The sequence below is a fragment of the Camelus dromedarius genome, chromosome 12 (assembly GCF_036321535.1).
Source record: "Camelus dromedarius isolate mCamDro1 chromosome 12, mCamDro1.pat, whole genome shotgun sequence".
NCBI lineage: Eukaryota > Metazoa > Chordata > Mammalia > Artiodactyla > Camelidae > Camelus > Camelus dromedarius.
In genome coordinates this window covers 6947255-6975089 of record NC_087447.1, presented here as the reverse complement: position 1 = coordinate 6975089, position 27835 = coordinate 6947255, and the positions used below count along the sequence as shown (strand labels likewise).

At 51.7% G+C, this 27835-nt stretch overlaps 3 protein-coding genes across 3 annotated transcripts; 2 read left to right on the top strand and 1 right to left on the bottom strand.

Moving 5' to 3' along the window:
* The first annotated feature begins 26 nt into the window (after window positions 1-26).
* On the top strand, window positions 27-8911 carry SNX15 (sorting nexin 15). The gene is made up of 8 exons (XM_010996026.3): window positions 27-255; window positions 2786-2821; window positions 3045-3165; window positions 4679-4794; window positions 4895-5063; window positions 5380-5523; window positions 7779-8036; window positions 8349-8911. The coding sequence occupies exons 1-8, from the start codon at window positions 157-159 to the stop codon at window positions 8453-8455; spliced, it is 1050 nt and encodes a 349-aa protein (XP_010994328.2). The 5' UTR covers window positions 27-156; the 3' UTR covers window positions 8456-8911.
* A 142-nt stretch (window positions 8912-9053) lies between these two features.
* Window positions 9054-11856, top strand: SAC3D1 (SAC3 domain containing 1). The gene is made up of 3 exons (XM_010996024.3): window positions 9054-9446; window positions 9662-10242; window positions 11246-11856. The coding sequence occupies exons 2-3, from the start codon at window positions 9669-9671 to the stop codon at window positions 11746-11748; spliced, it is 1077 nt and encodes a 358-aa protein (XP_010994326.2). The 5' UTR covers window positions 9054-9446; window positions 9662-9668; the 3' UTR covers window positions 11749-11856.
* NAALADL1 (N-acetylated alpha-linked acidic dipeptidase like 1) lies at window positions 11848-22044 on the bottom strand. The gene is made up of 18 exons (XM_010996025.3): window positions 21838-22044; window positions 21578-21750; window positions 21374-21495; window positions 20840-20962; window positions 18586-18869; window positions 18374-18478; window positions 17580-17665; window positions 17319-17438; window positions 15043-15128; window positions 14899-14962; window positions 14747-14814; window positions 14433-14524; window positions 14262-14352; window positions 13429-13510; window positions 13171-13344; window positions 13006-13093; window positions 12803-12895; window positions 11848-12485 (listed from the first exon to the last, which is right to left on the bottom strand). The coding sequence occupies exons 1-18, from the start codon at window positions 22035-22037 to the stop codon at window positions 12299-12301; spliced, it is 2238 nt and encodes a 745-aa protein (XP_010994327.2). The 5' UTR covers window positions 22038-22044; the 3' UTR covers window positions 11848-12298.
* Between the last annotated feature and the right edge of the window lie 5791 nt (window positions 22045-27835).

The following is a 27835-nucleotide window of genomic DNA, read 5'->3' as shown; positions in this document are numbered from 1 at the left end:
GAGAATTGCACGGTCACATGCGACCAGCTCCCTGGGCCCGAGGAGGAAGGGCCCAGGCCCGGGCGAGACGGTGGCTGGCGGAGACTGACCTGGAGGGGCGGGGGCGGCGTGGAGGAGGCGGAGGCCAGCGGTCAGCTCCGCTCCAGCTCCTTTGCCATGTCTCGTCAGGCGAAGGACGACTTTCTGCGGCACTACACAGTCTCCGACCCTCGAACCCACCCGAAGGGCTACACCGAGTACAAAGTGACCGCGCAGGTGAGGTGGGACCCATCGGGGACCTTTACCCTTTTAACAAGAGGGGGGCTGTGTTTTACCTTAAGGCAAGCCGCTGCTGGAAGCTCCCATTTTAGACGACAGAAATGGATTTCCCCTTTAAGGAGAGATGGCGATAGGGCCTTCGTTTACGTCTTTGGCCACCAGGAGGCGGGGCCATAGGAGGGCGCTGTCCTTTTAAAAGGGCGTGACGGCAGTTTCCAGAGGACGAGGTGTGGATGTCCACGCCCAATGCGTGGCGTTTGGCCATTAGGCCGTGAATTTAAGTTAACATGAAAACTCTGGCTCAACCCAAATATTGGTTAGTTCTCCAATCTCTTGTTTTGTTTATTGGTTTGTTTGATATTTACACAGACTTTTTTAAAGGAGTTAAATTTCTTTTAATTTTTCACAAAATAATGCTTGTGTATGACTAAAAATTCATACAATTCAAAAAAAAATTAAGGAGTAAGTCTCCTCTTCACAGTCATATCAGGAAGTCAGTAGATAAAGACTAAAATTGATGTATGAAGCAATATCAACATTATAAACACACAGAGGAAATCAGAAAAAGGATTAAAAATAGAAAGTATAATAACATCTGTAGAATGATATACAAGAACTGATTGGGGAAAATTTTTCACTGTAAATTCTTTTTTTGCTTTTACACTTCTGAAGTAGACAACTATTAAACTGGTAGCTATTAAAGTGAAGCAAAAACATAAACACTTCCAAAATGATTTAAGTACAGACTCCTAGATGTTTAAAATGAGCTTTCCCCAAATCTTTTATGCCTTTCCCATGCCTAAAAAATACAAATAAAAATATAGTCCCTGGGAATTGCTCGGTCATTTGATGGACACATGGGTAGCTTTCCTAGTAAAACTGCCAGTTTTCCTAGTAAAACTGCCAGTTTGCCAAAGTAGTTGTAACATTTTATACTCCCATTCTCGCCAGCACCTGGTAGCATCAGCATCTTTAATTATAGCCATTCTTGGTGGGTGTGTAGTATTCCATTGGAATATTACTTTGCATTTCTCTGATGACTAATGAGGTTGAGCACATTTTCATAATCTTATTGGCCATTTAAACATCTTTTTTTGTGGGAGGTGCCTCTTCAAGTATTTTGTCCATTTTGTAAAGTTGGGTTGTTTGTCTTTTTTAATATTGATTTGTAGGAGTTCTTTATATCCTCTGCGTAAGAGTCCTTTGTCAGGTATATATTCCTCAATGGTTTTAAAATATAATTTCTTTTACCCAAATGTTTTAAGCCAGTCTGTTGTGAAAAGCAAAGGCCAGGGTTGCAGTGCTAGCAGTCCCCCGACAGGTCACATCCCTTCTCTAAGCTTCCATTTCCTCATCTTTTAAATGGGCACGTTTTGGTGTCTGCCTTCCTGGGCTCTAGGATAATAAACAGGAGATGTTTTCAAAACTGTCAAAGTTACTCCAAGCTGGGGGTTGTGGGGAGCGGGTAATAGCTCAGTGGTAGAGCACATGCTCAGCATGCACGAGATCCTGGGTTCAATCCCCAGTACCTCCACCAAAAAAAATTAAATTAAAAAAAAAAAGTTACTCTAAGCTGCAGGGTGTTATTTTTTAATTATTATGAACATACATAATGAAAACAGAGTCTTTTTTCCACCTCAGAGGCCAGTCTGCTCTTCAGGAGTCCCACAGTTTCTTCTGTGTCCAGGAGTGTCCACCCACAGAGGCTTCCTCCTTTAAGGAAGAAGTGGCTCCTGGGACAGAACCTCATTCTTTAGAGAACTCAAGGTTCTCTGGTTTCAGAAGGAAATGCAGGGACTTGGCCCTTTGAAGGAACTGAGATACAAGTTGGGCTGAGGGAGGAGTCCTCTAGATGGGCCTTTAGGGATACTTGCATTTTGAGACAGGCTGGGACCTGGGACCTGGGACCCTTTACCCAGTGCTTGTACTTACACCCAGACAAACAGAATACTAAGAAACTGTAAGGGACTGAAAATAACTGCACGCATGCAAAGTCCAGGCAATTTTGAACAATAAGATACAAAAAGGCCACAAACCAACTGTCACTTCTGTGGTTCCAGTAGCAAAAGCAGGGCACTGTGCATGATCACTGCAGACAGCACCACCAAGGGGGTGCCGGACCACCTAAGCCACTGCTCTGGCCCAGCCTACTGCTCCGCCCCTACCTTCACCCCATTTAAGGAACCAGCCCGCCCTCCTAAGAGAGCAACTGAGGGCACCTGTACTGCAGCATGAGTTCCAATAAAGCCTTGCCTGAATTTCTCGTCTGACCTCTTATCAATTTCTGTTGACTAAAGAGTCCAAGGACCTGGATAATTTGACAGATGAAGTAACTGAGTTGCCTGGTAGAAAAACTGGCCAAAGTTACACTCAAAGCCTCAAAGCCAGGACCCCTTGATACCAGTAGCCAAAGGGCTCTGCCCCTCTCAATGGGGCTGGGAGGTACCTGGGGCATCCTCCGATTGTATAGGATGATGGGTCAGATGTCGGTCTCTGGTCTCACCTGGTTCTTGCCTTTCTTCCTCAGTTCATCTCAAAGAGGGACCCAGAGGATGTCAAAGAGGTGAGGCTCCTGGGAGGAAGGGGACCGTTTCCCAATTCCAGATCTGGAAACAGCAAAGCAACAGCTGGTAACTCTGCCAGGAGACCAGCCCCTGTTCCTCCCTGGTCCTGGGAGGAGGGGGGGTGCTGCGCCCTAATGTACACACACCCTGGGGCCAGGCAGGGAGGGAGGATGGCCACTTCCCACTGTTGCTTGTCCCAGTCAAGTCCCATGTGCCTCCTAGGTGGTGGTCTGGAAGCGCTACAGCGACTTCCGGAAGCTGCACGGAGACCTGGCCTACACCCACCGCAACCTCTTCCGCCGCCTGGAGGAGTTTCCTGCCTTCCCCCGCGCCCAGGTGTTTGGTGAGTCTTGATCTAGGCATTCAGGCCAAAAATGAAGAGAGAGTTGTTCAAAGGGGACCCCTGCTGGTGAAGGCTGAATAGAAGGGAGCCTGAAACTCATGGCAAAGACATGTTTCAGACAGCTGGAAGGGCCCTTCAAGGTGGCCTCATTTTTCACCTAGGGAAACCGCTCTGAGCTTTTCCCATACTGTATGTTGAGCCCTTTAACACGCCTGTCCTCATTAGCCCCATTTCCAAGATGAGGAAACTGAGTCTCAGGGAGGTAAAGGGGCAGAACTAGAATTCCAAGCCACAAACCAATGTTTCCTCCAGACCTGTGCTGTCCAGAAACAGCAGCCCTGAACCACCTATGGCTGAGGAGCGCCAGAGATGTGGCTAGTCTGAACTGAGAGGTGCTGCACTGGTCGAATACAAATGAAAAAAGAATCTGGGGGGAGGGCATAGCTCAGTGGTAGAGCGCATGCTTAGCATGCACGATGTCCTGGGTTCAATCCCCAGTGCCTTCATTTAAAAAAAAAAGAATGTAAACTATTTCAATAATTTATATATCGATTACATGTTCAAATGAGAATATTTTAGATATATTGGGTTAAATAGAATATGTAATTAAAATTAACCTGTTTTTACTTTTTTTTAAAAATGTGGCTACTAAAAATTATAACTTACACATGAGTTTCATATTATTTCTCGTAGACAGGGCTGATCTGTTCCTTGGGTCTCTAGACTGACAGATGTTCTTTCATGGCAAGGTGAAAGGTCACTACTGGCAGATTATGCCAGACAGTGGGGAATACAGTAGCTACTCCCCCTGGCAGCATGATAACTAGCCCAGAGTTAAATAAATAACTGCCTGCTGCCTTGAAGAGAACGGTGAAACTGTAAAGATGGGGCTACTTGCTGTGTGACCTTGGGCAAGTCACTTCCCCTCTCTTATTTGCCTTTCTATTATATCAAAACCATCTGAAATTATTTGTTTCTGGTTGGTTGCCTGCCTCCCCCTGTCTAGGATGTGATATCCAGAGACCTCTCTCATTCATCCTCCTTTTTTGTTTGTTTTTTGTTTTTTTATTTTTTTGCAAACATAATATTTTATTGCAGCAATCAAAAGGGAAACCAGAAACCATTTCTTTAAAAAGGCTTAGAGATGTAGCTTCAAGCAGTAACTAATATGAAAAGTTTGTCATACAGCTAGTCACATTGTAAAACCCATATTGGCAGTGTTTCAGTAACCTGCTAGGTTTCATTTTGCTTTCTGCTATTCTCTCTCATTCATCTTCTGAACCTAGCACATAGTTAGGTGCTCCCTAAACATCTGGAAAATGGATAAGGAGATCGGTCCCTCCTTGCCAGACTCTCACCCTGGGCAGAGCCAAGGAAGATTGCTGGGAGAATGGGGAAGGGGTGGTGGGCTGCTCAGACCCTCTCAGGCAGAACCAGGAATAGTGGCCCACAGGGGCCAGAAGCCCCTGTGGGTCACTGTTTCTCTCCCTGCCCCTTGCCCTGGCGGGTGCAGGCCGGTTTGAAGCCTCAGTGATCGAGGAGCGGCGGAAGGGGGCTGAGGACCTGCTTCGCTTCACTGTGCACATCCCCGCGCTCAACAACAGCCCTCAACTCAAGGAGTTCTTCCGGGTACGTGTACCTGTTCTTCCCCTCTCCCCAGCACTTGGGAAGCTTACCTGCCCGCCAGGCTGCACCCTGTGACACCTCCAGGCTACTCTCTCTCTTGCAGGGTGGGGAGGTGACATGGCCCTCTGAGGCATCCAGGGACATGCACATCCTGCCACCTCCTCTGATCCCCACGCCACCCCCTGACGAGCCTCGGCTGCAGCCTCATGAGCCCTGGTTGCCCCAGCCACTCCCAGTGGAGAGGAGGGGCCTCGAGGAGTTGGAGGTGCCAGGTACATGGGGTGGGAGAGAGAGCCAGGGCTGGATGATCTAGAATGTGTGTATGTTTGGCAGGGGGGCTGGGGGGACACTCCCTCCTCAGTGAAAAGCCTGGGGTGTTTCCCGGCTCCTTTACCATCATCCTGCTGAGGAACTCTGCCCAGGTCATTTTCCTTCTCTGGGCTAGTTTCTTAATCTGGGCACAGACCTTAAGAATGGGCTTGTCTATGCCCCAGGTTGCTGCAGGGATTCAGTGAGAGGGTGATTACATTTTGAAAGCTGGGAAACAATAAAGGCAGGCATGAATGTCCCCAACAATCTATTCCTCAGTGGATCCTCCACCATCCAGCCCTGCCCAGGAGGCCCTGGATCTCCTCTTTAACTGTGGGGGCACCGAGGAGGCGTCCAGTTCCCCCTCCCGAGGCCTTCTCACCGAGGCTGAGCTTGCCCTCTTCGACCCCTTCTCCAAGGAAGGTAACACGTTGGGACAAGTGGGGTGGGGGGTGGGGCAGGTAGGAGCTGGGCTGGAGGTCCTTAGGGGCAGGGAGGCTGAGGCAGGCATAGCCACCAGCTGGCCAGTGTGGTGGCTGTGTAAATTTGAGAAAAAATTCGCCCTGTGGGCGAACGGCAGCCTCAATGAGAATTAGAAGCAGTGCCCCTTCCCGAGTGCTGGGGCCGTGCTGGAGAGCTGGGTGCCCTGTACTGTCAGCAACCATGGAGGAAGTGAGCTACTTTCCATGGGATCTTCTCCCTGAGAAAGCTTTGGAATGGGCGAGGGATCACCCTGCCCCGGGAAGGTCTGAGTTCCTCTGTTGGAAGCCCGGGGGGTGGGGGGTTCCTGGCTGTCTCAGGATCCAGCTGTAGATCCTAAAGGCAGAAGAGGCCTGTTAGTGAAAAGGGGTGAAGTCTTGGCTCAGAGGACAGCAGAGGAGGCCCCTGGAGCAGCCGCTGGCATGTGTGGGTACCAGAGATAGAAGTTCCCCATGGAGGCACTGGTCCTGAGCTCCTTGTCAGATCTAGGGACTTGACAATCCCAGGTTCTGAGACACTGAATCTTTTTGTTCTAAAGTTCTCTGAGTTTATGCTGTTACGGCAACTGGGGTGTTGAAGTGGCTGATCTCACTTCGGGATCATTGTGAAACAGTTTCATTGTGGATTCACAGCAGTCTTTTTTAAGCCCATTTTGTTGGGCTCCCTTCTTCCACCTTTGGTGACCTCCTGGGCAGGCCCTTACCTTTCTGATCAGTTTCAGGCATTTGAGTTCTCTCATCCCGGGATCCGATCCAAATCAGGACCTCAGTCTTCTATCCAGTTTTCAGCCTCACCCCTCCACCAGCTCAGGCCTGACCGGTGGCCTGGCCTCTGGCCCTGGTGACAAGGGTGTGAGGAGTGTCCTTTCACTCTTCTTATTCTGCTCCCTCCCCCCCTCCATGCTCTGGCCCCTCCAGGGTTGGGGAAGGGATAGAAGGGACTGGAGGGGAAAGGCAGGGGCAGTGTCACTGCAGCTGATAAGCCCTGCCACTGAGAAGCAGGCGTTCAAATACTCTTGCCTTCTCCAGCCACACCCCTTGGGGTGCCCAGGGCCCAGATGCTTGGGCAGGAGCCTGTCAAGACTCCTTAAACCATGAGCTCCCATGAGACATTCCTTGGCCCATGGAAAAACTCCTAAGTCCTTGCCCCCACCAAGCCTGGAAGTGCAGTTTGCTTAGATGCTGCCTCGTGTCCTTGCCCCACTTGGTGGGCACCTCCAGCAAGCCTTTCACCATCAGAATTCTCCAGGCAAGGAGCCAGTACTCATCTCTCTCTCCATCATGTACACCAGACTCCTGAACTCAAGTACTAGGGCATCCCAAGAACTCTTCCACCTTCTCCATTAGCAACACAGGGAGGGCCGTAAGTCCATCTGGGAAGTGAGATGTCATCTTCCCTTCCTGTAGGAGGCCACTGGTCTCCATGTGGGGTCCCTTGGATGGGGTTGGAGACAGGCCCACCCCTCCCTCTCCTGGCCAGTGGTATGTAGCGGTGGTTCCTGCTCCGGCACTGTCCCTTCAAAGGCCTTTTCATCAAAAATTCACCAAATCTCTAGCCTTTTGTATAAGCTGCAGAGAGGATCTTTGACCATCTCTTTGCCAGTCCTAGGGGATATGATGAGACCTTCTCTCTGGAATATTCTAATTACCTACCACTGACTGTCTTCACCTTTGGGGCCTCAGCTGAAATTGTGAGACCCTAAAATAGCCTTGAGATCCTCTGAATCCATTATTTTAAGATTCCAAGGCTTGAAGCATTTCTGCCCTTGGCCTGGCATAGTTGGTGTGGTGTCCTTCAGCTAAACCTTTGGAGGTAGGTTTTGGATTTGTAGATGAACTGTAGTCAGGAGGGAAATAATACTATTGACCCAGAGCTCACAAATTAATGTTAATATGTACCTAAAGAAAGAATTAGGCTATGTTTTACACCGGTAACTTATATAATCTTATAAATCAATTATACCTCAATTAAAAGAAAGAAATAAAAAGAAAGAATTAGTAAGGTAAGACAAAAGTGCATGAACACCAACCAAATAGACGATGGCTAGTTTGCTACGCACAAGTGGCTTTTGGATTGCTCAGACACTGAGCAACCCAGGACAGGTTGGTACCCTGGTGGGCAAGGAGGTCTGTGGGTGGACAACAGGCCCTGGGAAAAGAAGGGCCAATCTGGCCTGAGTCCTCCATATCTGATTGCAGAAGGTGCAGGCCCCAGTCCTACTCACGTAGGTGAGCTGGCAGCATTGGAGGCAGAATCTGAAAGGCTGGACCAGAAACCCTGGGAGCCAGGAGGGCAGGAGGAGGAAGAGGATGAAGAAGGAGGACCTACCCCTGCCTATCTAAGCCACGCCACAGAGCTCATCACCCAGGCCCTACAGGACGAGAAGGCAGGCGCCTACCCTGCAGCTCTGCAGGGCTACCGGGATGGCGTGCATATCCTGCTTCAGGGAGTGCCTGGTGAGCAGGACTGCAGGGTGGAGGGTCAGGCCTCAGGTCCTGGATGGTACCTTGAAGGGAAAGGAAAGTGAGAAACAAGTAGATCAAAGATCAGAATTGCTTCTCACTGACCAGCTACATAACCCTGGGCAGTTTCTTTACCTCTTGTGGCCTCAGTTTTCTTATTTGTAAAATGAGGAGGATATATCTGACTCTCAGGGAGCAGGGAAAGACACATGGTGATGCTGTATGAACTGTAAAGGGCTAGACCATAGCTTCTGAACCCAGATACTTGGGACCAGGTACCTCTGCTGAACCATTCTGTCTTCACAGGTGACCCTTCACCTGCCCGCCGGGAGGGAGTGAAGAAGAAGGCAGCTGAGTATCTGAAGCGGGCAGAGGAAATCCTGCACCTGCATCTGTCCCAGCGCCCATCCTGAGAGAAGAGTGGACCCTTTCCCAGGACTTGAGCTCCACTGCCAGCCACCCTCTTCTCCTTTCCCTGGTGCCTGGCCTGATCTCCTGGTCTTATAACTCTACAGGCCACTTCTATATAGAACTGGACCAAGAATGAGAAAAATAATGAATTCTCAGCTCCCTGAGCACACCTGCCACCTTGGAATCAGGGACTCTCACTTCTGATCCTGCCTGTCTCTATCTTGATATGTAAGCAGTAGCTCTGGTCCCTAAACTATTAGTTTATCCTTCTAGAACCAGGGTCTGCAAACTATGGCCTGCAGCCAAATATGGCAGACTGCCTTTTTTTGTAAGGCCCATGAGCTAGAATAGTTTTTACATTTTTTAATAGTTGAAGAAAATCAAAAGAATAGTATCTGTGACAGGTGAAAATTATATGAAAATTAAGTATCTAAAAATAAAAATTTTTTGGAACACAACTAGGCTCATTCGTTAGTATTGTCTGTGGTTGGTTTCCCACACCAGCAGAGGTGACTAGTTGCAGAGTTGACTGGTTGCAACCTGTAAATCCCAGAACATTCACTGTTTGGGCCCTTTGCAGAAAAAGTTTGCTGACCCCTGATCTAGAAAATATGTAGAGGAGTCTCCAGGGAAAAAGAAAAGAATGACACTAAGGCAGATTGAGCCAGGTTATTGGGTGAAAAGGACGATGGAGAGGAAACAAAGCAAGAGTATGCATTTTGGGCAGGTGGTCCAAAGCCAAACAGTAATGGATCAGAGGGCTGGAGCTTGGAAAGGCGTGACCTCACTCCTGCCCCGCCTCTCCTACAAAGCGATTGGTTGCGGAAGGGGCTACAAACCGTTGCGTCACGGGAGTGGTTTGGGCCACAGCGGTGCATCGTGGGAGGGCCTTATCGGGGCCTGAGAGTGCAGAAGAGTTTTGGCGGAGAAGAACTACAACGCAGAGCATCTCGGGAGGCCTGCTCGAGTATTTGTGGGAGGCGTCGGGAGTCGGTGAGAGGCTGGCGGTGGCCAAACGGGCGGCGGGCACGCTTGGACCTGGCCGGGGAAGGGGGCCGGGCGGGGTCCGCCCCGGGTCCGCCCCTCCCCTCCCCTCCCCTCCCCTCCCCTCCCCTGAGCCTCCGCCGACCTCGGCGTGCCCTCCCGCAGAATGGGGCGAGTGGCTGCAGCTGTACATGGGATGCTGAGCGCCCATCCTTTCCCTCCAGCTCACCCATGTCCGGCAGCAAGCTGCCGGTGGGCACGTGCCTGGACATGTGTCCAGCCGCCGAGCGCGTCCAGCGCGAAAAGGAGCGCCGCCTGCACCGCTTCGAGGTGGCGCCAGGGTACCGCGGAGACCAGCCCCGAGCCGACCCGCAGCGCGTTGTGAAGGAGTATAGCCGGCCGGCCGCCGGCAAGATTCGGCCCCCGCCGAGCCAGCTGCGTCCGCCGTCCGTGCTGTTGGCCACCGTACGCTATCTGGCCAGTGAGGTGGCGGAGCGTACCGACGCATCCCCCGCGGAGGTGGCCAGCTTTGTGGCGGATCGGTTGCGCGCGGTGCGGCTGGACCTAGCCCTTCAGAGCGCGGGCGACGCCGAGGTGGCGTTGGTGCTGGAAGCGGCGCTGGCAGTGCTGCTGGCCGTTGTCGCGCGGCTCGGACCCGACACAGCGCACAGTCCAGCGGACCTGATGTTGCTGCAGGCCCAGGTGCAGGAGAGCTTCGGTTCTCTGCGGCGCTGCTACGCGCTGGGCGGTGGGCCGCACCACCGCCAGGCAGCCTTCCAGGGCCTTTTTCTGCTCTATAACCTGGGTGAGTCGGGGGTCCCAGCGACAGAGCAGAGCGCGGGGGCAGGTGGCCCTCAGTGTGGACAGTGGAGGCCGGGAAAAGAAGGAGAAGCTTTAAAACCTCACCAGTAGCTCCCTCTGCGTCCTATCTCCTAGATGTGTGTCTCAGCCAGTGCACCGAGCCCCAGCCTGGACCTCTGGCCTGTCCCTTCCCATTTCTGGGTCTCAGTTTTCTGGTAATGAAAGTGGAGGAAATGAGGTTGGAAAGGAATGAGGTTGGATAGTGACTGTCAAGCTTTTTTTAAACCTCCAGTTCAGTCAGTGTGGCAAATGAGCCAGGAACACATAGCCCACAAATATGAGGCAGAAGTTTCAACCTTATATCTTTTTCATGGATGGATGGTGCCGTTTTAATAAATTCTACTCTATTTAATTGTATCTGAAATGCTGTTGACAACCTGCTAAAGGGTCAGAAGCCTCAGTTTACAAAAGTGACCCAAGTGTCGTGATTCTCCTGGAAGGAGAGCAGGAGCAGAATTTGAAGACGTTGCCTTACTAGGTGGCCAGGGGAAGGTGTGGCAGAGCCGGCTCCCATAGCTAGGGTACAGAGAAAGGGCTGGGTTCAAAGTCAGAAAACTTGGATTTGGTTGGGTCAGGTTCTACTATATAAGAACTCTAGGACCATCTCAGGCAAGTCATTAAATTATCTGGGTCTGTTTCCCTTATCTATAAACACTGTGTCACTTTATTATGAGGATCCAGACTATTTGAAGAGGTTTTGGAACCTCCAGCAACAAATTCTGATATGGCTTAGGAAGGGGCTGATGGGATTAAGGGGGAGGGAAGGTCAGTTTGGCCTAGGGGTGGGGGCTGGCAGAGCAGGGATGTGGGGCAGAGCGAGGTGGAGAGCAGAGATCCTTGGAGGGCCAGAGGAGGTGGGAGGGGAGATAGGGAGAGACCTAAGGGGATAGGGTGGAAGGTGGGCCTGCTCCAGGAAGGACTCAGCATCCTCATTCCTGCCCTTACAGGCTCGGTGGAGGCCCTTCACGAGGTTCTGCAGCTACCTGCTGCCCTGCGTTCCTGCCCAGCCCTGTGTACCGTCCTGGCAGTCGACTCGGCCTTCCGCGAAGGCAACACCGCCCGCCTGTTTCGCCTGCTCCGGACCCTGCCCTACCTGCAGAGCTGTGCTGTGTGGTGCCATGTGGGCCGTGCCCGCCGGGGAGCCCTGGCCCGCCTTTCTCGTGCCCTGAGCACCCCTAAGGGCCAGACCTTGCCTCTGAGCTTCCTGGTCCACCTACTGGCCCTGGATGGGCCCGAGGAGGCACGGGACCTGTGCCAAGCCCATGGACTGCCCTTAGATGGACAGGAGAGAGTTGTGTTCCTGAGGGGTCACTACACTGAGGAGGGGCTGCTACCTGCTGGGACCTGCCAAGTGTTGGTGGGGAGCAAACTTGGAGGGCGCACCCTGGAAGAGGTGGTCATGGCAGAGGAGGAAGATGAGGCTGTGGACAGACCCAAGTCCCCAGTATGAGGAGGGGCTATGCAGTCTCCCAAAGCTCCAGGACTGGGTCTGAAATACTCAGGTTTCTTTTTTCATGATTTCCACACAATAAAATGAACTTGTCTTGCGGGGACAATAGCTAGGCTTGATTTATTTGAGGGAGGGCAGGGGGATATTGAGACTTGCTAGGGGTATGGGGGGAGAGGAACCCAAACTGGGCAATGCCCTACCCACCCTGGGCCTCAGTTCCCCTCTGGTGGTCTCTGAGTTGATGTCTTGGTTGGCATTATGCATCCCATCCTCACCGACCCACTACCAAGGGCAGTTGGTGGTTTTGCCATTCCCACCATCCTTGTCTCCTGTTCACCCTCTGCCAACCAAGAGCCAGGATGAGGGAAATTTTCATCTGGGGCTTGTCACTCCCCTCAAGTGACCACACTGGTGGGACCCAGAGCTGTTGCCTCAGAAGTTTGAGAGAGTCCTGCCATTCCGTTGTCTTCTGGCATCAGAGGACACACTCAAAGGAAACTGGAGTGGCTGGGGTTAAGATAAAGGGTTGGGAGGAGCTGAAGAATGAGGGTCAGAGGTCAGCCACGGGCCTCAGGGTGGCTGCTGCGTTCTCCAGGGCCGCCACCAGGATACTGAGCTGCCTCTGCACCTCAGCCCAGGCTGCAGATCCAGCGCCTGTGTTCGTGGCCCTGGAGCAGGCATTGGACAGGCCTGGGAACGTGGCTACAGAGCCGGTGCGAGGTGCCCAGAGCACGTGGCTGACAGGAGAAATGGGGGAGGATCAGGGTCATTCAGGGGCCAGGGAAGAGGGGCGCTTCAGCCTGAAACAGTTCCTGTATACAGCTAGGGACAAAAGCACCCCTTCCTGCCCTCTGAAAGCTGGGGCCCTTACAGCAGTGGTGATGGGAAGAGATGTCGGTTCTAGTCCCAGGGTGACCTTGACCGATTTGCCTCCCCTCCCTTGCCTGACTCCTCAGCTGTCTCAAGGGGCTGGGCTGTGCTCTCAAGGCCAGCAAAACCAACATTTTCCTGCCTCATCCCTTGGCACCTCCCAAGAGCTTTGGGACAGGCTCACCTGTAGTAGCGTTCCTCTGGGAAGGCTCGCGAGTTCAGGAAGGTGCGTTCCAAGAGCATCAGCTGATCATTGAGCATCCGCACCTGCAGGGGGCTGGAGGTGACAGGACCTTCTGGTCACCCTACAGCTAGCAGCCCAGCTGCCAGCCTGCATCCTGCCCTGGATGCCACCCTCCCAGATGCCTGATTGCAGCCCTTGCTCACTCAGGGGTGCCCTTCTGCGTTGTTGATATGTGTTGGTCCAACACCGTGGCTGCCCCCTCAAACTTCTCCACTGCAGTCGCCAGAGGTCCTGTGGGGAATAGCCAGCATCTCAGCCCTGGGGGTGCAGGGCTTCTCACACCCCAGTCACTTCAGGGGGCTCCATACCCAGGCTGATGCTGTGTTGCTTCAACAGGGCCCCGAGATGCTGCTGAGCAGCCTGCAGGAAGCTGCGGAGGGTCTCGCTGTAGTCACTGACATTAAGAGGCAGGAAGAGGCTGTCACTGAGCCGGAGAAGCACACTTCCCGCCGTCCGGGCCACAGCCTGGTGGCTGCTGAAGCCTTGCAGGGAGGGCGACAAGGCCAAGGCTCAATCTTCAGCCCATCTTCCTCCAGCCTCAGGATGCCCCTTGTCCCACTTCTCACCAGGGTCCACAAACTTGTCCACATAATCAAAGGTGTCAAAGGCCGTGTGGTAGGTAGGGTAGATCCGGGCTGAGGTCTTGCTCTGGGGGAACAAGGCCCAGAGGTGACAGGCTTGGGATGGGAAGCGGAAGGAGGTGTACAATGTAGAGACCTTATCTCAAATGGTCACCACATCTGTGAGGAAGGTTCTAGAGTTTCCACTTTACAGAGGAGGAAACAGGCTCAGAGAGGTTAAGTAACCTTCCTGACATCACACAGCGAATAAGTAACACAGCTGGGTCAGGTGCCAGTTTCCCATTTCACATGAAGGAGGAGAACCTGGGGCTTTGCAGTCAGACAAGAGGGTTCAAAGCCCAGCTCCACCTCCAGGAGCAGCTCGGCAATAGAGGGGAGAAAGGGCTTTGGGGGCATCAAATAGGGAGACAAAGGCTGGGCATTTGGCACCCCTTAGCTCATTTCACCCCAAACCACCCCCATTTTATACTGTAGTTTAATCTATTCTGAGATAAACTTTTTCACCTTTTAAGATCTCTGGAATCGGGATGCTTCTTACAGTCAATGTCATCCTATCATCCTAACTGATAGTAGTTTTTGTTTCCCTCCTGAACAGTGCATCACATAACGGTGCATCTTACACTCAGTAGTATCTTAAATTTGATCAAATTACATGGATGAAGGTAAACAGAAGCTCAAGAGAAGTAAAGAAACTGGGCCGAGGTAGCACAGCTACTTAGTGATGGAGCCGAGGCAGTGTGCACTGGAGCAGCCCAAAGAAGAGGAGGGGCCTGGTAGAGCAAGGTACCGAGCTGGGGGATGGAAGGGTGCCCCCTTACCCGGTCATAGTTGTAGGCGAGGTCCATGGAGGAAATGCCCAGGAAGTGAACGAAGGGTGCGTAGTCGCTGCCAGCACCCAGAGTGCCCAGGCTGTGGGAAGAAAGATGGTCAGGTTGCAAGGTGCTGGGCCAGCTCACCAGCCCAGGATCCTCGTCCCGGTCCTGGCTCACCTGGGGACTAAGCCGTACACCGGGCTGCTACGGTTGCTATATCGGATCCAGTTGTCGTAGATGCTGAGACTGCTGGTGCCTGGGGCGGGGATCTGACCGGAGGGAAATCTAGTCTCAGGGCTGGGGACCCACCAACCAGCAGGTCCTCCATCTCCAGCCTACGCACAACCCTGCAGTTCCTACAAGGCCCGCCCGGCAGCCTCAGTCCCACCCGGCAGCCCCTCTGATAAGTACCAGCTCTAGCTCCACCTACGCATAGTCCCGCCTCTGGTCATCCCCCTCCCCGCCTGGCTCCCAGCCCCTCTGCCTTTCACCTGTTTGGTTGCAGAGAAGATGACACTTTGGACCGGGGGCGTCCCCTGAGCCCTCAGGGTGACATTGGCTGTGAGAGAATCAAAAAGAGACTATTCGGCCCCCCGCTCTTTCGTTTCCCTCCTCCCTGAGTCAGCCCAGCAGCCCTTCCTACCAAACACCGAGATGTCCACGTTGATGTAGGCCACGGTGCGCTCCTGCAGCTTGCTGAAGAACTCCTGCAGGTGGAAGGGACAATGTAGGCCCCATGCTGCCCAGCTGTGGTAATCCCCTCCATTATGCTGTGGGGCTCACTCACCTCGGTGAATTCTGTGGAGCCAATGAGCCCAAACTCCTCTGCCCCCCAGCTCGCAAACACTACTGATCTGCGGGGTCGCCAGGTGCCTGGGGAGGCAAATAAAAGGCTGGAGGGCAAGATCACCCGGATCCTGGGGTGGCTTAGGGGGAAGGTTGGGGATTTGTGGGGGAGGGAGGGCCAGAAGGGGTGGGGCAGCTGTCAACTAGAGGTAGGTCCTGGCACCTCCCCAAACAAGGCTTCCCTGAGGCTCCTGTCTTCCTTTCACCATCGTACCTCCTCTGCTGTGACACCCTGCAACATTATCCCCAACACCAACCTCCCTTGGTCAGATGGTCCCTTCTGCCAGAATGCCCTTCCCACCTCTTCTCTCAGGCTATCCTCCACCCCCAACTCTCTCCTCCATGCATCCTAGGTAAAACTCGCCCTAACCGGCTTCACCTGGTGATAGTACATTCACAGTCTCCTTAGAGCGTTATACATATTGAGCCAACCCTTACAACAACGTCTTGAGGGACAGACTGTCATTGTTTGCACTGAGGAAACTGGGCCACAGAGAAGTTAAATGATTTGTCCAGGGTTACACAGTTGTGAGCAGCAGAGCCAGGTTTCAAATCCAGGGCCTCATTCCAGAGTCAAGGCTTAACCAGTGCCCCACACTGCTTCTCATAGCCTCCTGCCTAGCTTCCATCTCCAGTCTCCCTGCCCACACTGCCCTTACCACAATCTTCACCCTCTCCCAGAAGCCACTTAGGTCCCTGCTTGGCCCCTCGCCTCCTTCAGGCTCCCTCTCACCCTCTACAGCATCCCGTGTTTCTGGCTGTGCTCCTTCCCATCTCTGACTGCCATCCCCTTTGATAATTCTTCATCTTTTTGTTTTAAATGAAAAAAAATTTTAAGTACAAAATGATTACATGCTGACAATGACAAATTCCCACACTTTTTTCTACCAAAAAGGCATAACATGAATCTAATCAGACAAATCCAAACTGAGGGACATTCAATTAAATAATATAAAGATCACAAAAGAAAGAACAGCCAAGGAACTACTACCGACGACCCATGCAACCACCACACATGCAACATGTGATCTTGAATTGGCTCTTGGACCAGAAAAATTTTTTGCTCTAAAACTTGTCAGAACAATTGGCAAAATAGTTAATTTCCTGATTCTGATCATTGTGCTGTGGTTATGAAAGAAAACACCCCAATTTTTAGGAAATAAACGGCTCTGCCACCAGCTCTGCTACCTGATCCAGCCTCTCCTTCCCACATGCTGTGCCTCCACCTGGATCCCCACCCTGTCCTGGAACTGCTGCCTCCACAGCGAGGCCTCCCAGAGCTCTGGCTTCCACTGGAAAGCCCTGTAGATATTTTTCTTTCTTTCTTTTTTTTTTTTTCTTTCTTTTTTTTTTCTTTCTTTCTTTTTTTTTTCTTTGTCGGGGGAGGTAATTAGGCTTACTTATTTATTTGTTTGTTTAGGGGAGGTACTGGGAATTGAACCCAGGACCTTGTGGATGCTAAGTAAGCACCCTACCACTTGAGCTATACCCTCCCCTCTTAGATATTTTTCTTTGTAGCACGTTTCTCAATTGTCATTACAGCAGAAACTCTGGTGTTCCCTGGGGGATGTCCAGTGCCTAGAACTGGCCTGGCACATAGCAGGCGTGGAGGACATATTTGTTGAGTTAAGAACTGTCTGTCATCCCTGACAGAGTCTGGATCCCAGCCTTGCTCAGAGTCGCATTCCTTGGAGGGGCACAGGAGGCTCTCAGAAGGTATTGTACGAGTTCTCTGTACCACACTGGGCTACTGGAGTGAGGCCAGGGCTGGTGTCCCAGCATATCTGCCCCCAGGGCCCTCAGACTTGGCACAAGTGAGCACTGGAGAATGAGAGACAGGAGGTGGGAAAGGATGCCCACAGCTCAAGGAAAAGTATAACAGATTTATGGTTATCAAAGGGGTAAATGGGTGGAGAGGATAAATAAGGAGTTTGTGACTAGCAGATGCATACTACTATAGACAAAATAAACAACAAGGTCCTACTGTACAGCACAGGGAACTGTATTCAATATCCTGTAATTAACCATAATGGAAAATAATATGAAAAAGTATATATATATATACTGAATCACTTTGCTGTACACCAGAAACTAACACAACATTGTAAACCAACTAGACTTAAATTAAAAAAAAACTTTAAAAAAAGCTCAGGTTAGAGTGGGCTGTTGGTGACCTGGGGAGAGCATCCCTGGACTAGAGGAGGGGGGGCCCCTCACCCTTCTTCAGCAGAGTCCCCAGGACGCGGGAGAGCTCCAGGAGCACAGCAGTGCCACTGCTGGGGTCCACGGCCCCGTGTACCCAGCTGTCGCGGTGGTTTCCGTACAGCACGTAGCGGTCTAGAGAAAGGTGTTAGAGTAGGAAATCCAAGAAGCGCGAGGGTGGGCGGGGTCAGGCCGGCCGGGCGGAGGGGGCGTGGTCGGGGTTCCCAGAGTCCGGCCGGGTCCTGGGGGCGCAGGGAGCAGTGAGGGGGTGCTCACCAGGCTCCACAGCCCCGCGGATAATCCCCAGGACGTTGGAGGAGTTCCGCAGCTCCAGGCGGTTGTGGATGCTCATGTTCACCTGGCTGGGGGAGCGAAGAGGGGCGACAAGAGTCTCGGCACCGCCCACTTCCCCACCACCACCATTGTGGGAGAAACAGGCCCAGAGCAGGAAAAGGACCTGGCAAAGTCACTTTCCCGGAAGTACCGGGAGAGGCTGTGAGGCTAGAACTCAGATTCCAATTCCCCTTTGTACTCACTCACTCATGGGATATTTAGTGTATGCCGGCACCGAACCAGGCTCTGCGCAATGACTGAGACAGACGTGGGCCCCGCCCTCGTGGGGCCGCCATCTCCTGACGGAGACAGACCCCGGGGAAGTGAACCACTGCAGGCGGTGAAGGGGCTTGGGAGGACACTGACAAGTTAATGGGTGAGACTCGGGTACCTGGTGGTACGGAGAGAGGTTAGTGCAGGCCAGGACTGGCGGAGGGAGGGGTGTTCCCATCAGAGGGGACAGGTGCAGAGGCCCTGACTTTGGAACGAGCTTGGTGTGTTCAAGAGAGGAGGTGGCTGGAGAATGGAGGTCCAAGATGAGGTGGGGGAAACCCCAAAGAGCCTTGTTTCACAGGCTTCCCCAAAGACAGATATTTTGGAATCAGGGACGGTTGGAAGAGAGAAGAAAGGGACCGGCCCAGGCCTTGAAGTGAGCAGAGAGGAAACCCAGGGTCAAAGAAGCATAACAAGGAGAGAGAAGGGGAGGGTTAGGGGGAAGAGGGAGGCCCCCGTCTCACCTGCCTGCTGGGAAGATACCATATGGCTGGAAGCCAGGCCCCAATCTGTAGTCACAGCCTAATCCTCCCTGCCAGGCAGCTGGGGCCAAGATTCCTTGGAGGTTACTAGGGAGGAGGAGGAGGAGGAGGCCCTTCAGAGCAAATATGGGTATGGGGGTTGAAGTTTGGGGGCCACTGGAGGGTGGGCAGGGAACCCCAGGGCACAAGCTCACCAGAGAAGGACTTTTGCATCCTCAAAGCCAATGGGCTGAGTGGGAATTGGAGGAAACCCGGAGACATTGGCAGGGTCCAGGCGGAAGGAGGAGGGGTTGGCTGGAAGGTAAGGAGTCAGGGGGTCCCCAAAATACTCAAAGTAGGAGCCTCGTTCGACCCCTGAGGGAGGCAGGCCCCAGGAGTGCGGGAAGGTTTCATTTGGCAAGCTCTTCCCATCGTTGATGTCGCCGGGGTCTGTGTACACCAGCAGCCCAGCCGCCCTGTGCTGGGCGGCGTTCACAGCCTGCAGGGGTGGGCAGGGAAGGCTGTGTTTAGGGGAGGGGTAAGAAAGGGGCATGTCCTGCTCCTTTTCCTTCCTCCCTCCCTGTGGAAGCCAGGACAGAGCTGTCTTCCTACTGGCAAGACAATGCTTACACAAGTCATTTGTTGTAGTGCTGCCTGAGATAGCAAATACTGTTGGGCATAGACAAGCCAGTGTTCATCAAAGGGGCCATTAAATGAACCAAGGCACTCTACAGCGGAGCACTATGCAGCTGTATAAAAGGAGGATGTGCTGCTACACCCATGTTTATATAAGCCCTATTCACAGTAGCCAAAAAGCAGAAACAACCCAATTGTCCATTACTGATAAATGGATAAGCAAAACATAGTATACAACGTGCAAGGGAATATTACTAAGCTTTAAAAAGGAATGAAGTTCTGATACATCAGTGAACCTTGAAAATACTATGCTAAGTGAAATAACATACACAAAAGAACAAATAGCATGTGATTCCTCTTATGAGAGGTACCTGGAATAGGCAAATTCATAGAGATAGAAAGTCAAATAGAGTTTATTGGGGACTGGGGAGGGAATACAAGGGAGTTAGTTTTAATTGGTACAGAGCTTCTTTTGGAATAATGAAAGCATTCTGGAAAAGGAGAGTCATGATGGTTGCACAATATTGTGAATGTTCTTAATGCTATTGCCTTGTACATTTAAAAAATGGTTAACATCGTAAACTTTATGTTACATATATTTTAGGACAATAAAAACAAAACAATACATTAAAAAAAAAAAAGAACAAGGACAGAGCTTACGTACCAATTAAGAATGATCCCCAGGATGTGTTAAAGTGAAAAAAGCACAGCTCAGAACAGTGGGTATTGTATGCTACTTTTTTTGTGGGCGGATGTGGAGGTAAATAGGTTTATTTATTTTAAAAAAAATTTTTAATGGAGGTACTGAAGATTGAATCCAGGACCTCATGCATGCTAAGCATGCACTCTACCACTGAGCTATACCCTCCCCCTGTATGCTACTTTTACATGAAAAAAAGAGGGAAATAAGGAAATATCTTCATATGATCTTCTTCCCCCAAAACTCTGATAGATATCCCATAAACTAAAAAAATTTAAAAATTTTTTTAAAAAAGCTACTTCTTTGGAGGATGGCATTATGGGGAAACTTTTTCATTCTATACCTTTTTATTTTTTTTAAACTGGAAATTCCATAATCTGTATAATTCCACCAGGGCTGTTCCCCTTTCTTTTCTTCTCTTTTCTTTCCTTTTTTTCAACCCCCAACTCTCATCATGGGCACTTCTTTTAAAATTGTGATAAAATATACAAAACATAAAATGTGCTATCTTAACCGTTTTAAAGTTTACAGATCAGTGGCAGTCACTACATTGCCAATACTGTGCTACTGTCACCATCATTAATCTCCAGAACTCTTTTCATTTTGGAAATCTGAAACTCTACCTACTGAACACAAGCTCCCTAGTCCCCTCTCTCACTCTATACCTTTTAACATTTAAAATAAATAAGTAAACATTTTAAAACCATAGACATGTCATCCTCAGTCAAAATTCTGTATTGAAAAGAAGCAAGTTGCAGGGGAAGGGGGGTGGGGACAACAGGAGGGATTTAAGTTGAATATTCAGAACAACTACCTCCCAGGGGGACTTAGACAAGCACTTCCAGGATATCAAAGCTGAAAAATGTGCCCGATTCCTTTATTTCCTAAGGCTCAGGGAAGTTACGGAGGCATCCAAGTTCTCACAGCATGTAAGTGCTCTTTGGGCCACTCAATGGGCTGGAGTCTGGCTGGGCTGAGTCCCAGGGCAGGCCTGGTGGGTGAAGGAGTCACTCACCCTCTCTGGCCCTGAGCCCTTGGTCCAGCACTCAGCACAGCTCCAATCTCTTCTCCTCACTGCCCACTGCTGGGCCCCTCTCCCCACCCAGCCCCCTTCACGGGCAGCAGCTGCTTACCTTGGCCCCGCGCCCTATACCCCCATAGCGGGTCAGAACGATGGTGTCTTGGAGCTGGATTCCCTGATTGGATAGCCACATGAAGTCTTCTTCCGTGCCCTGGTTGGCATAGACAAGGAGGCCCTATTCCCAAGACAAAGTGACCCTTAGAGCCAGGCCCCAGAAAGGCAGTGGGGAAAGAAGAGGGAAGGTGGAGTGGCAGGATGAAGGGTTTGGAGTCTGTTCCCCTGCCTCACCCAGAGCTTATAAGCTCCCCAGACAAAGTCACACCTGGTTTTCTCTGTGCTCTGTGTCCAGGTACCCTGTATTAGGCCTGCCCTTGAGCACGGCCTGTTAGTGTTTGTTGAATGACTAAGTGATGGGCAAAAAGAGTAGTACTGGAGTGTGGAGGTGAGTAAATTCTGAGGGGGAGGCAGGGCTGAGCCCCAGCTGTGGCACTTTTCTTTAACTGCACCTGGGTCAGGATGAGAGAAGCTGGGGTGGGAGCTGGGGGAGCTGAGCCATGGCAGCGGGAAGGGGGTGACCTAGGCCTACCTGAGGGCTTCCGGGGGGAGCATAGGCAGCATAGGGTGGCACCACATTGGGCCCCCCCTGCTCCCCAGTCAGGTTCTCTTCGCTTCGTCGGCAGGAGTGGATGATGTCCCCAGTGGGCCCCACTGTGGAGGGAGGGCAAGGTCAGGGCAGGGCCCGGCAGCTCCCCCAGCCTACAGGCATCCCCAAGCCAGAGCAGGGCCTCACCAACGTCCACATGGTTAGGCTGTTCCTGGCTAGGGAAGGACAGCAGCACTTCGTACTCAGAGGTCCCGGCTGAGTCCAGGCCTGACTCTGGGTCCTGCCACCGCTGCAGCAGCAGCTGCACCAGTGCCTCGTCCCGGGGGGTGGTGGCCAGGTGCGGCTCCTTGGAGAGTTCTCTGCATGGAGGGCGGGGTGGACATGCAGGCCCAGGGTCAAGGAGGGGCCTCTGGCAAACAGGAGGGGCAGGTGGGCAGGCCTCTCACCTAAGGTTCTCCCGGATCCTGCTGGCATCCAGCTGTCCCATGACGGTCTCAAGGAGCTCCAGGTCCAGGTCCTGGGGAACTGAGACACTGGGGGCTGGCGAGTCGGTCCCCTTGGGGATGGCAAAGTGGCCCAGGATGATCCCCAGCCCCAAGAGGGCAGCGGCCCCCACCACCCCTCCAAGCACCTTCACGCACTGCATCCTGTGGAGTCTTGGCCAGCTGGGATGGCTCCTTATAGATGAGGCATTGGGTCCAGTTAACCATTATCTAATGGTTGGCCCTGCCCTTTGGCCGCTAGCTTGCCAGGAAAGTAAAGGATCTTCCTGCAGAGAAGGCCAGGAGTGCTTCACATCCACCTCAATTTCATTTTTCACCTGGAAGACACCTCTAAGGGGCATCAAGCCCACAAATGGACACTGAGTCTCGGAGAGAGACAAAGTCTCACCAACGATTTCTCAGTAAAAAAAAAACCAAGTCAGGACTAGAACTCAGAGCCCCTGTCTCCAGAGCAGGGCTAGACCTGCTGCCCACCATCCCTGCCTCTGTTTCCCTGGTGTCATTCTATCTCCAGCACATCTAGCCCTGGCTACCTGAGTGGGTTTTAAGTTCAAATCCCATCCTTGCTAGACATAAGCTATGTGACTGGGCAATTCACTTAGCTTCTCTGAGCCTGATTTCTTAGCTGTACAATGGGATAATAGAATCTGTTTCACAAAACTGTGGTGCTACTTTCATTAAACAAGACCATATCTATAAAAGTATCTAGCCCAATGTCTGGCACATAGTGGGAACTCAGTACATTTTAGCCACTGCTGCCTCATCTGATCTCCTAAAATGCTAAGCCTAGAGCTAAGCAAAGAAGAGGGACCCAGAAGTCTCTGTATGCATCCTGCAGGGGCCCTAGTTTATGGGAGGAAGTGGGACACTTAGCAAGGAAGACTGTTCTAGAGACCGGAGCTGGGGAAGCCCACACTTTCTTGACAAAGTGACCTCCTCTCCTCCATCCCCAGACTCCATCTGGAATCCATCCATCTGTTCATCCACCTACCTACCTATTTATCCACCCATTCTCCTATCCACCCATCCACTCCCCCTCCCATCCCTCCATCCATCCATTTACTGACTCCTTCCCTTATACCTGCAAGCATCTTTCATTTATTCAGCTCCATGCCAGATCCATGCCAGGCCCTGGGGAAGCCAAGATGCCCAGGAACTCAAGTCCAGCAGGAGAGCCAGACAGGCTTTGGGGTCAACCATGTGGTGAGTGCACCTGTAGAGGGAGGACCAGGGTGCTCACAGTGGAGAACAACAAATTCTGTCCAGCAGGGAACATTTGAGGGGAACTTCCAGGGATGAAAAGGCATTGTGTGTGGAGAAGGCAAAGGGCAGGCCACCCATGCAGATGGCCTAGGTGTGCAAGGGCTGAGAGGGAGGGGGGGACACGATGTGCTCATTCTAAGTGTTGAGCATCTTTCAGACTTCACTGGGAGCCAGGCAGGGCTGGGAAGGTCCCTGGGGCTCAAGTATGACTCCTTTCGCCCACCATCCTGTCCTGCCTTGGGAGTCCAGCCAGGCTGCAACTCATTGACCCAAAGATACCTGAAGATCTGGAGGAGCTAGCATGGTAGACTTTGTGACTCTGTGTGTGTGTGTGTGTGTGTGTGTGTGTGTGTGTGTGTGTGTGTGTGTGTGTGTGTGTGTGTGTGTGTGTCTGCACGTGTGCACGATTCCAAAGTACCCTCTCAGAGCAGCACCCTTCCTGCTGCTTACAACCTCGTTCACCTGCACCACCGTGCCCATTCCCCTCGTGCTGCTGGTCAGGAGGGTTAACATGTTTGCATGCCAGGACTAGGGTACGGTGTGATCAGGGACGTTAGGGAGGTGCACCAAAAAGCCACAGTTTTTGGAGAGATGATTATCAGCACCCAGGACATGATCTTATCAGAAGCCTGGCAGTGTGGGGAGCATACACATTCCTTCTGAGGGCACGGGAGGAGAGCCAGGAAGCCAGCAAGATGCCAAGGTCAGCTGATAAGCTGAGGAACAGACATGGTGATGGCACCATGAGGCAGCAGCTCCATGGTCCTGCCCCACCCCCTCCTGGAAGGATTTAGAGACTTGAACATGTGAAACCACAGACATGACATCTGGCCAAGAGTGTGTCACATCTGAGTGAGTGACACTCAAGAACTCCGGCTCAGGCTGCTGGAGTCAGCTGAGGCCTACGTTGCTGTAGGCATTAGACACTAACTTGATCAATCTTCTTTCCCCATCTTGGCTGGGAGGATGGGATGGACCCTCTCTTCATGGGTGTTGATGGAAATCACTTCAGGTAGCTAATACAGTTTTACTTCCTTTTCTTTTTTTAAAAAATGCATTCACTTTTTAAATTAATGAAGTTATTTGGGGGGCAGTAATTAAGTTTACTTATTTATTTTTTACCAGAGGTGCTGGGGATTGAACCCAGGACCTGGTGCGTGCTAAGCATGCACTCTACCACTGAGCTATAGCCTCCTTCATTTGACTTCTTTTTCAACTTCCCACCTCACTCCCTCGATCACTGTAACTCAGAGCTTTATTCCATCCCTCCAGGACTGTCAGTTCATTGGTGCTAGCTCCTTTCCACTCTCCCCCACCTCCCTTATGCGTTTACCTCCCTCTTTGCCCAGCCCAAGTCCGTTGCAAGCCATCTCAACCTCCTTCATCCACTCTGCTTTGGTCACATTCCCTAGAAAAACTGACCTGGTTACATCTGACCCTCCACCTACTCTGCACCTGTACCCTTGACCCTGAATATGCCTGTGGAGTCAGATGACCTCACTGGTCTCGCTTTAAATTATGATCCTAGACCTCAAGTGGCCCATAGTGCTGCCTGGAAGTCCTACCATCTTCCCCTGGTCTACTCTCCCACACTCCTAGACAGCAACTTCACACTACCTCCTCTCATCTCAAGCCTCCAACACATTCTCCCCCTTCACTCTCAGCAGCTGACCGTGCTTCCTGTTTCACTGAGAAAATCATAGGGAACATCACTGCTCAAGCTACCCATCCCTACCCCGTCTCCTTGGCCCTCTCTCCCATCACTGCGATGAGTGGTCCACCTGTCTAAGGCAGCCTTTCCCCTGTGCCCCAGAGCCTGACCCCTCACTGCTCAAGGATGTAGCCCCAGCAAGTCCTTCTGCTCCCCTCTTTCTTTAGTGGATCATTTCCACCCACCTAAAGCACATATTTATGATGTTTAACACCATCTTTTAAAAAAATCTCTCAATTCCACCTGCTCCTCCAGTTACTGTCCCACTTTTCTGTCCCCTTTTATGATAAAACCCCTCAGAAGAGTTGACCATGCTTTTCTCCAGTTCCTCTCCTCCCGTTCTCTCTTGAGGCTGCTCCAAGTCAGGCTTTACCCAGCACTCCACTAAACTGCCCTGGGAAATGTCCACTTCACTCCATGTTGCTCAATCCTGTGGTCAGTTCTGTTCTGTCTTCTTACTTGACCTGGCACAGCTGATCACCTCGTTGTCCTTAAGTGCTTTGGTCACCTGGCTTCCAGGACCTCTTACGCACCCGGTTTCCCTCCTGCCTTCTCAGTCTCCAGTGCTGGGCTGTCCTCATCTCCTGACTTCTCAGTGGCAGAGTGGCCCAGGGCCTAGCCTTGGATTGCTTCTCTAGCTGCACCCATTTTCCAGGTGATCTCATGGCTTTAAATTCAGTTATGATTCCTCCCTCAGGTCCTCCATATCTCTGCTCAAACATCACTTCTGCCCAAGATCTTCACTGCCATTCTGTGTAAAGTGTGTGCCTTCTACCCCCTCAGGCTTCCTCTCCCCTCTCCTGCTTCGTTTTTCTCCATTGCCTCTATCACCATCTGACTTTTAATTATCTCCTGTCTCCCCTTGTAGAATGCGAGTTCTCCCAGGGTCTGGATCTTTCTTTTATTCACCACTGAATCTCCAGAGCCTGGAACAGTGCCTGGTACAGAGAAGGCACTCAACAAATATTTGCAGAACAGATGAAAAACTGACCTGAAAGAGCACAGCTCCTCAACTCTGGCGTCTGGTATTAAGGAGTGTCTGGGGCCACCACAAGGGACACAGAAGGTGGGCACAGAATCCCTGAGAAACAGCCCCTATCGGAACAAGCCTCAGCAAGATTGCTGTGCCAGCCTTGGGCAGGGCCTGCACAGTGCAGGTGCCCTCATGAGACGGGGCAGTGGGATCTAACAGACCACCAGGGCAGGCTGTTTCTGAAGGATGATGCCCCGGGAGGGAGGGTGACGCTGCCAGCTGCAGGATTCAGCCACCCTCTCAGGCAGGAGTGGCAGAACTTTTAGGCTGGGCAGGAGTGGGGAGCCTGCTGGGAGTGGAGGTACCCCAACTTGCTTCCCCTGAAGCCAGTCCAAGATGTGGGTAGATACACAGGTCTGCCAATAATCGCTACCAGTCCCTGAACGCTGACAACTGGCCAGGCTCACACTACATCATCAGTCCTCCCAAGAGCCTCTGAGGTGAGCGCTGTGATCAACCCCATTTTACAGATGAAGAAGCATGTCCAGTTCCTTGGCTAAGGTCACAGAAGCTGGCTTGTGGTGAAGCTGGGTTAGAATGCAGGGAAATGGGCCACCTCAAACCTGAGGTTGTACCACGACTGTCACTAGCCAAGAGAGAGGCGTCCCATTCTGCCCCTCACAAGAGAGATGGGACCATGGGGATACAAGAGGTTGGTCTGCCACCCCAGTCCTAGCGCCTTGAGGACATGCAGGCCTGGAAGATCTGGGCACAGCTGGTGACTGACACGGTGTTCTGCTTTGACTAGTAGTTCTGGGGGAAATGTGCGTGCATGCGTGTGTGTGTGCGTGTGTGTGTGTCTGTGAATTAAAAGACCTGGTAATGCCCTGGGGCCCACACAGCTTTGCTGCAGGACTGTCCCTTCAAAAGGCCTTCCTGACTGCGCAGAGTCAACAGGAGTGGTGACAGGGACTAAGCTCAGGGCGAAGCTCGGGCCCCCGGCTGCTGGGCTGTGGCCAGGATGCCTTGGGACATCCGGCAGCACTTTTGTGGCTGATAACTGGGGGCCTGTCGCCTCTCCGTTCCCTGTAGCTGTGCAGTGTGGATGTAGCACATGTGCTTGCTTTCCTAGGCTGGGAAGCTGGAGGCTTTTTAAAGGAAGGTTTTTTTTTGTTTGTTTTGTTTTTTAAATAAATGGTGGAATATTTAAACAGCAATAAAAAGAACAGACTACTTTTACATACTCTTACCTGTAGCAACATGGATGACTGTCACAGACATAAAGATGAACAAACGAAGACAGACACAAAAGATAACATACTGTAGAATTCCACTTCTATGAAGCTTCAGCTCCTATGAGTTTATGTGAAGTGCATTAGTTATACACTGCTGGAGGAGGGCACTAAGAGGGTGTGACCACCAGTTGACCTGCTAGCTCACCCGGGCAACTGGGGGTTCCTCACCCCCTCCCCTGCCTTCAGAATGTATGCTCCACCCTAGGAGCTGTTTTAAGGACGTGGCCTTGAGAAAGTAAGGTGGTGTTGGGACCATATGGACTGAATATGTGACTGAACTCAGTTAAGGCCTCTATATAAATTTTATTATTCTGGCAGGTGGATGCAGAGAACTACTGTCTTTCAGCGCCCAAGATAATCCTTTGCTTATTAAAACTGCCACCTACCAAATGGGACCATGCGGTGACTGTTTCTTATTGATAGGAGTCCTTAAGTGGTTAAATTGATTTAACCATTTAGCTGTGGAGACAACTATTCCCCTCAATCTCTCTATCAGATAATTCCCTTCAGGAAAATGGCAAGATGGCTATTTGTACAGCTGGGTCACCGGTTGGCTAGGCCACTGGGCAAGAACTGATCAGGAAGCGGGTGGTAGGGGATGCCTGGGAACCTGGAGGTGGGGAGGGTGGAGTCTTAGGACAGGAGGGCTGCTCAGTCCAAGGTCAGTGCAGCCTAAAGCTGTGACCAAATCAAACCTTC

What these genes read in the sequence shown, in the direction of transcription:
- SAC3D1 (XM_010996024.3), top strand. Translation starts at nt 9,669, where the DNA reads ATGTCCGGCAGCAAGCTGCCGGTGGGCACGTGCCTGGACATGTGTCCA. An exon ending in TTTTCTGCTCTATAACCTGG is followed by an intron (nt 10,243 to 11,245) that starts GTGAGTCGGGGG and finishes CTGCCCTTACAG; the next exon opens with GCTCGGTGGAGGCCCTTCAC.
- NAALADL1 (XM_010996025.3), bottom strand. Translation starts at nt 22,037, where the DNA reads ATGCAGTGCGTGAAGGTGCTTGGAGGGGTGGTGGGGGCCGCTGCCCTC. An exon ending in AGGATCCGGGAGAACCTTAG is followed by an intron (nt 21,751 to 21,837) that starts GTGAGAGGCCTG and finishes CCCTCCATGCAG; the next exon opens with AGAACTCTCCAAGGAGCCGC. An exon ending in GTGTACGGCTTAGTCCCCAG is followed by an intron (nt 14,353 to 14,432) that starts GTGAGCCAGGAC and finishes TTCTTCCCACAG; the next exon opens with CCTGGGCACTCTGGGTGCTG.
- SNX15 (XM_010996026.3), top strand. Translation starts at nt 157, where the DNA reads ATGTCTCGTCAGGCGAAGGACGACTTTCTGCGGCACTACACAGTCTCC. An exon ending in ACCCAGAGGATGTCAAAGAG is followed by an intron (nt 2,822 to 3,044) that starts GTGAGGCTCCTG and finishes TGTGCCTCCTAG; the next exon opens with GTGGTGGTCTGGAAGCGCTA. An exon ending in CGACCCCTTCTCCAAGGAAG is followed by an intron (nt 5,524 to 7,778) that starts GTAACACGTTGG and finishes ATCTGATTGCAG; the next exon opens with AAGGTGCAGGCCCCAGTCCT.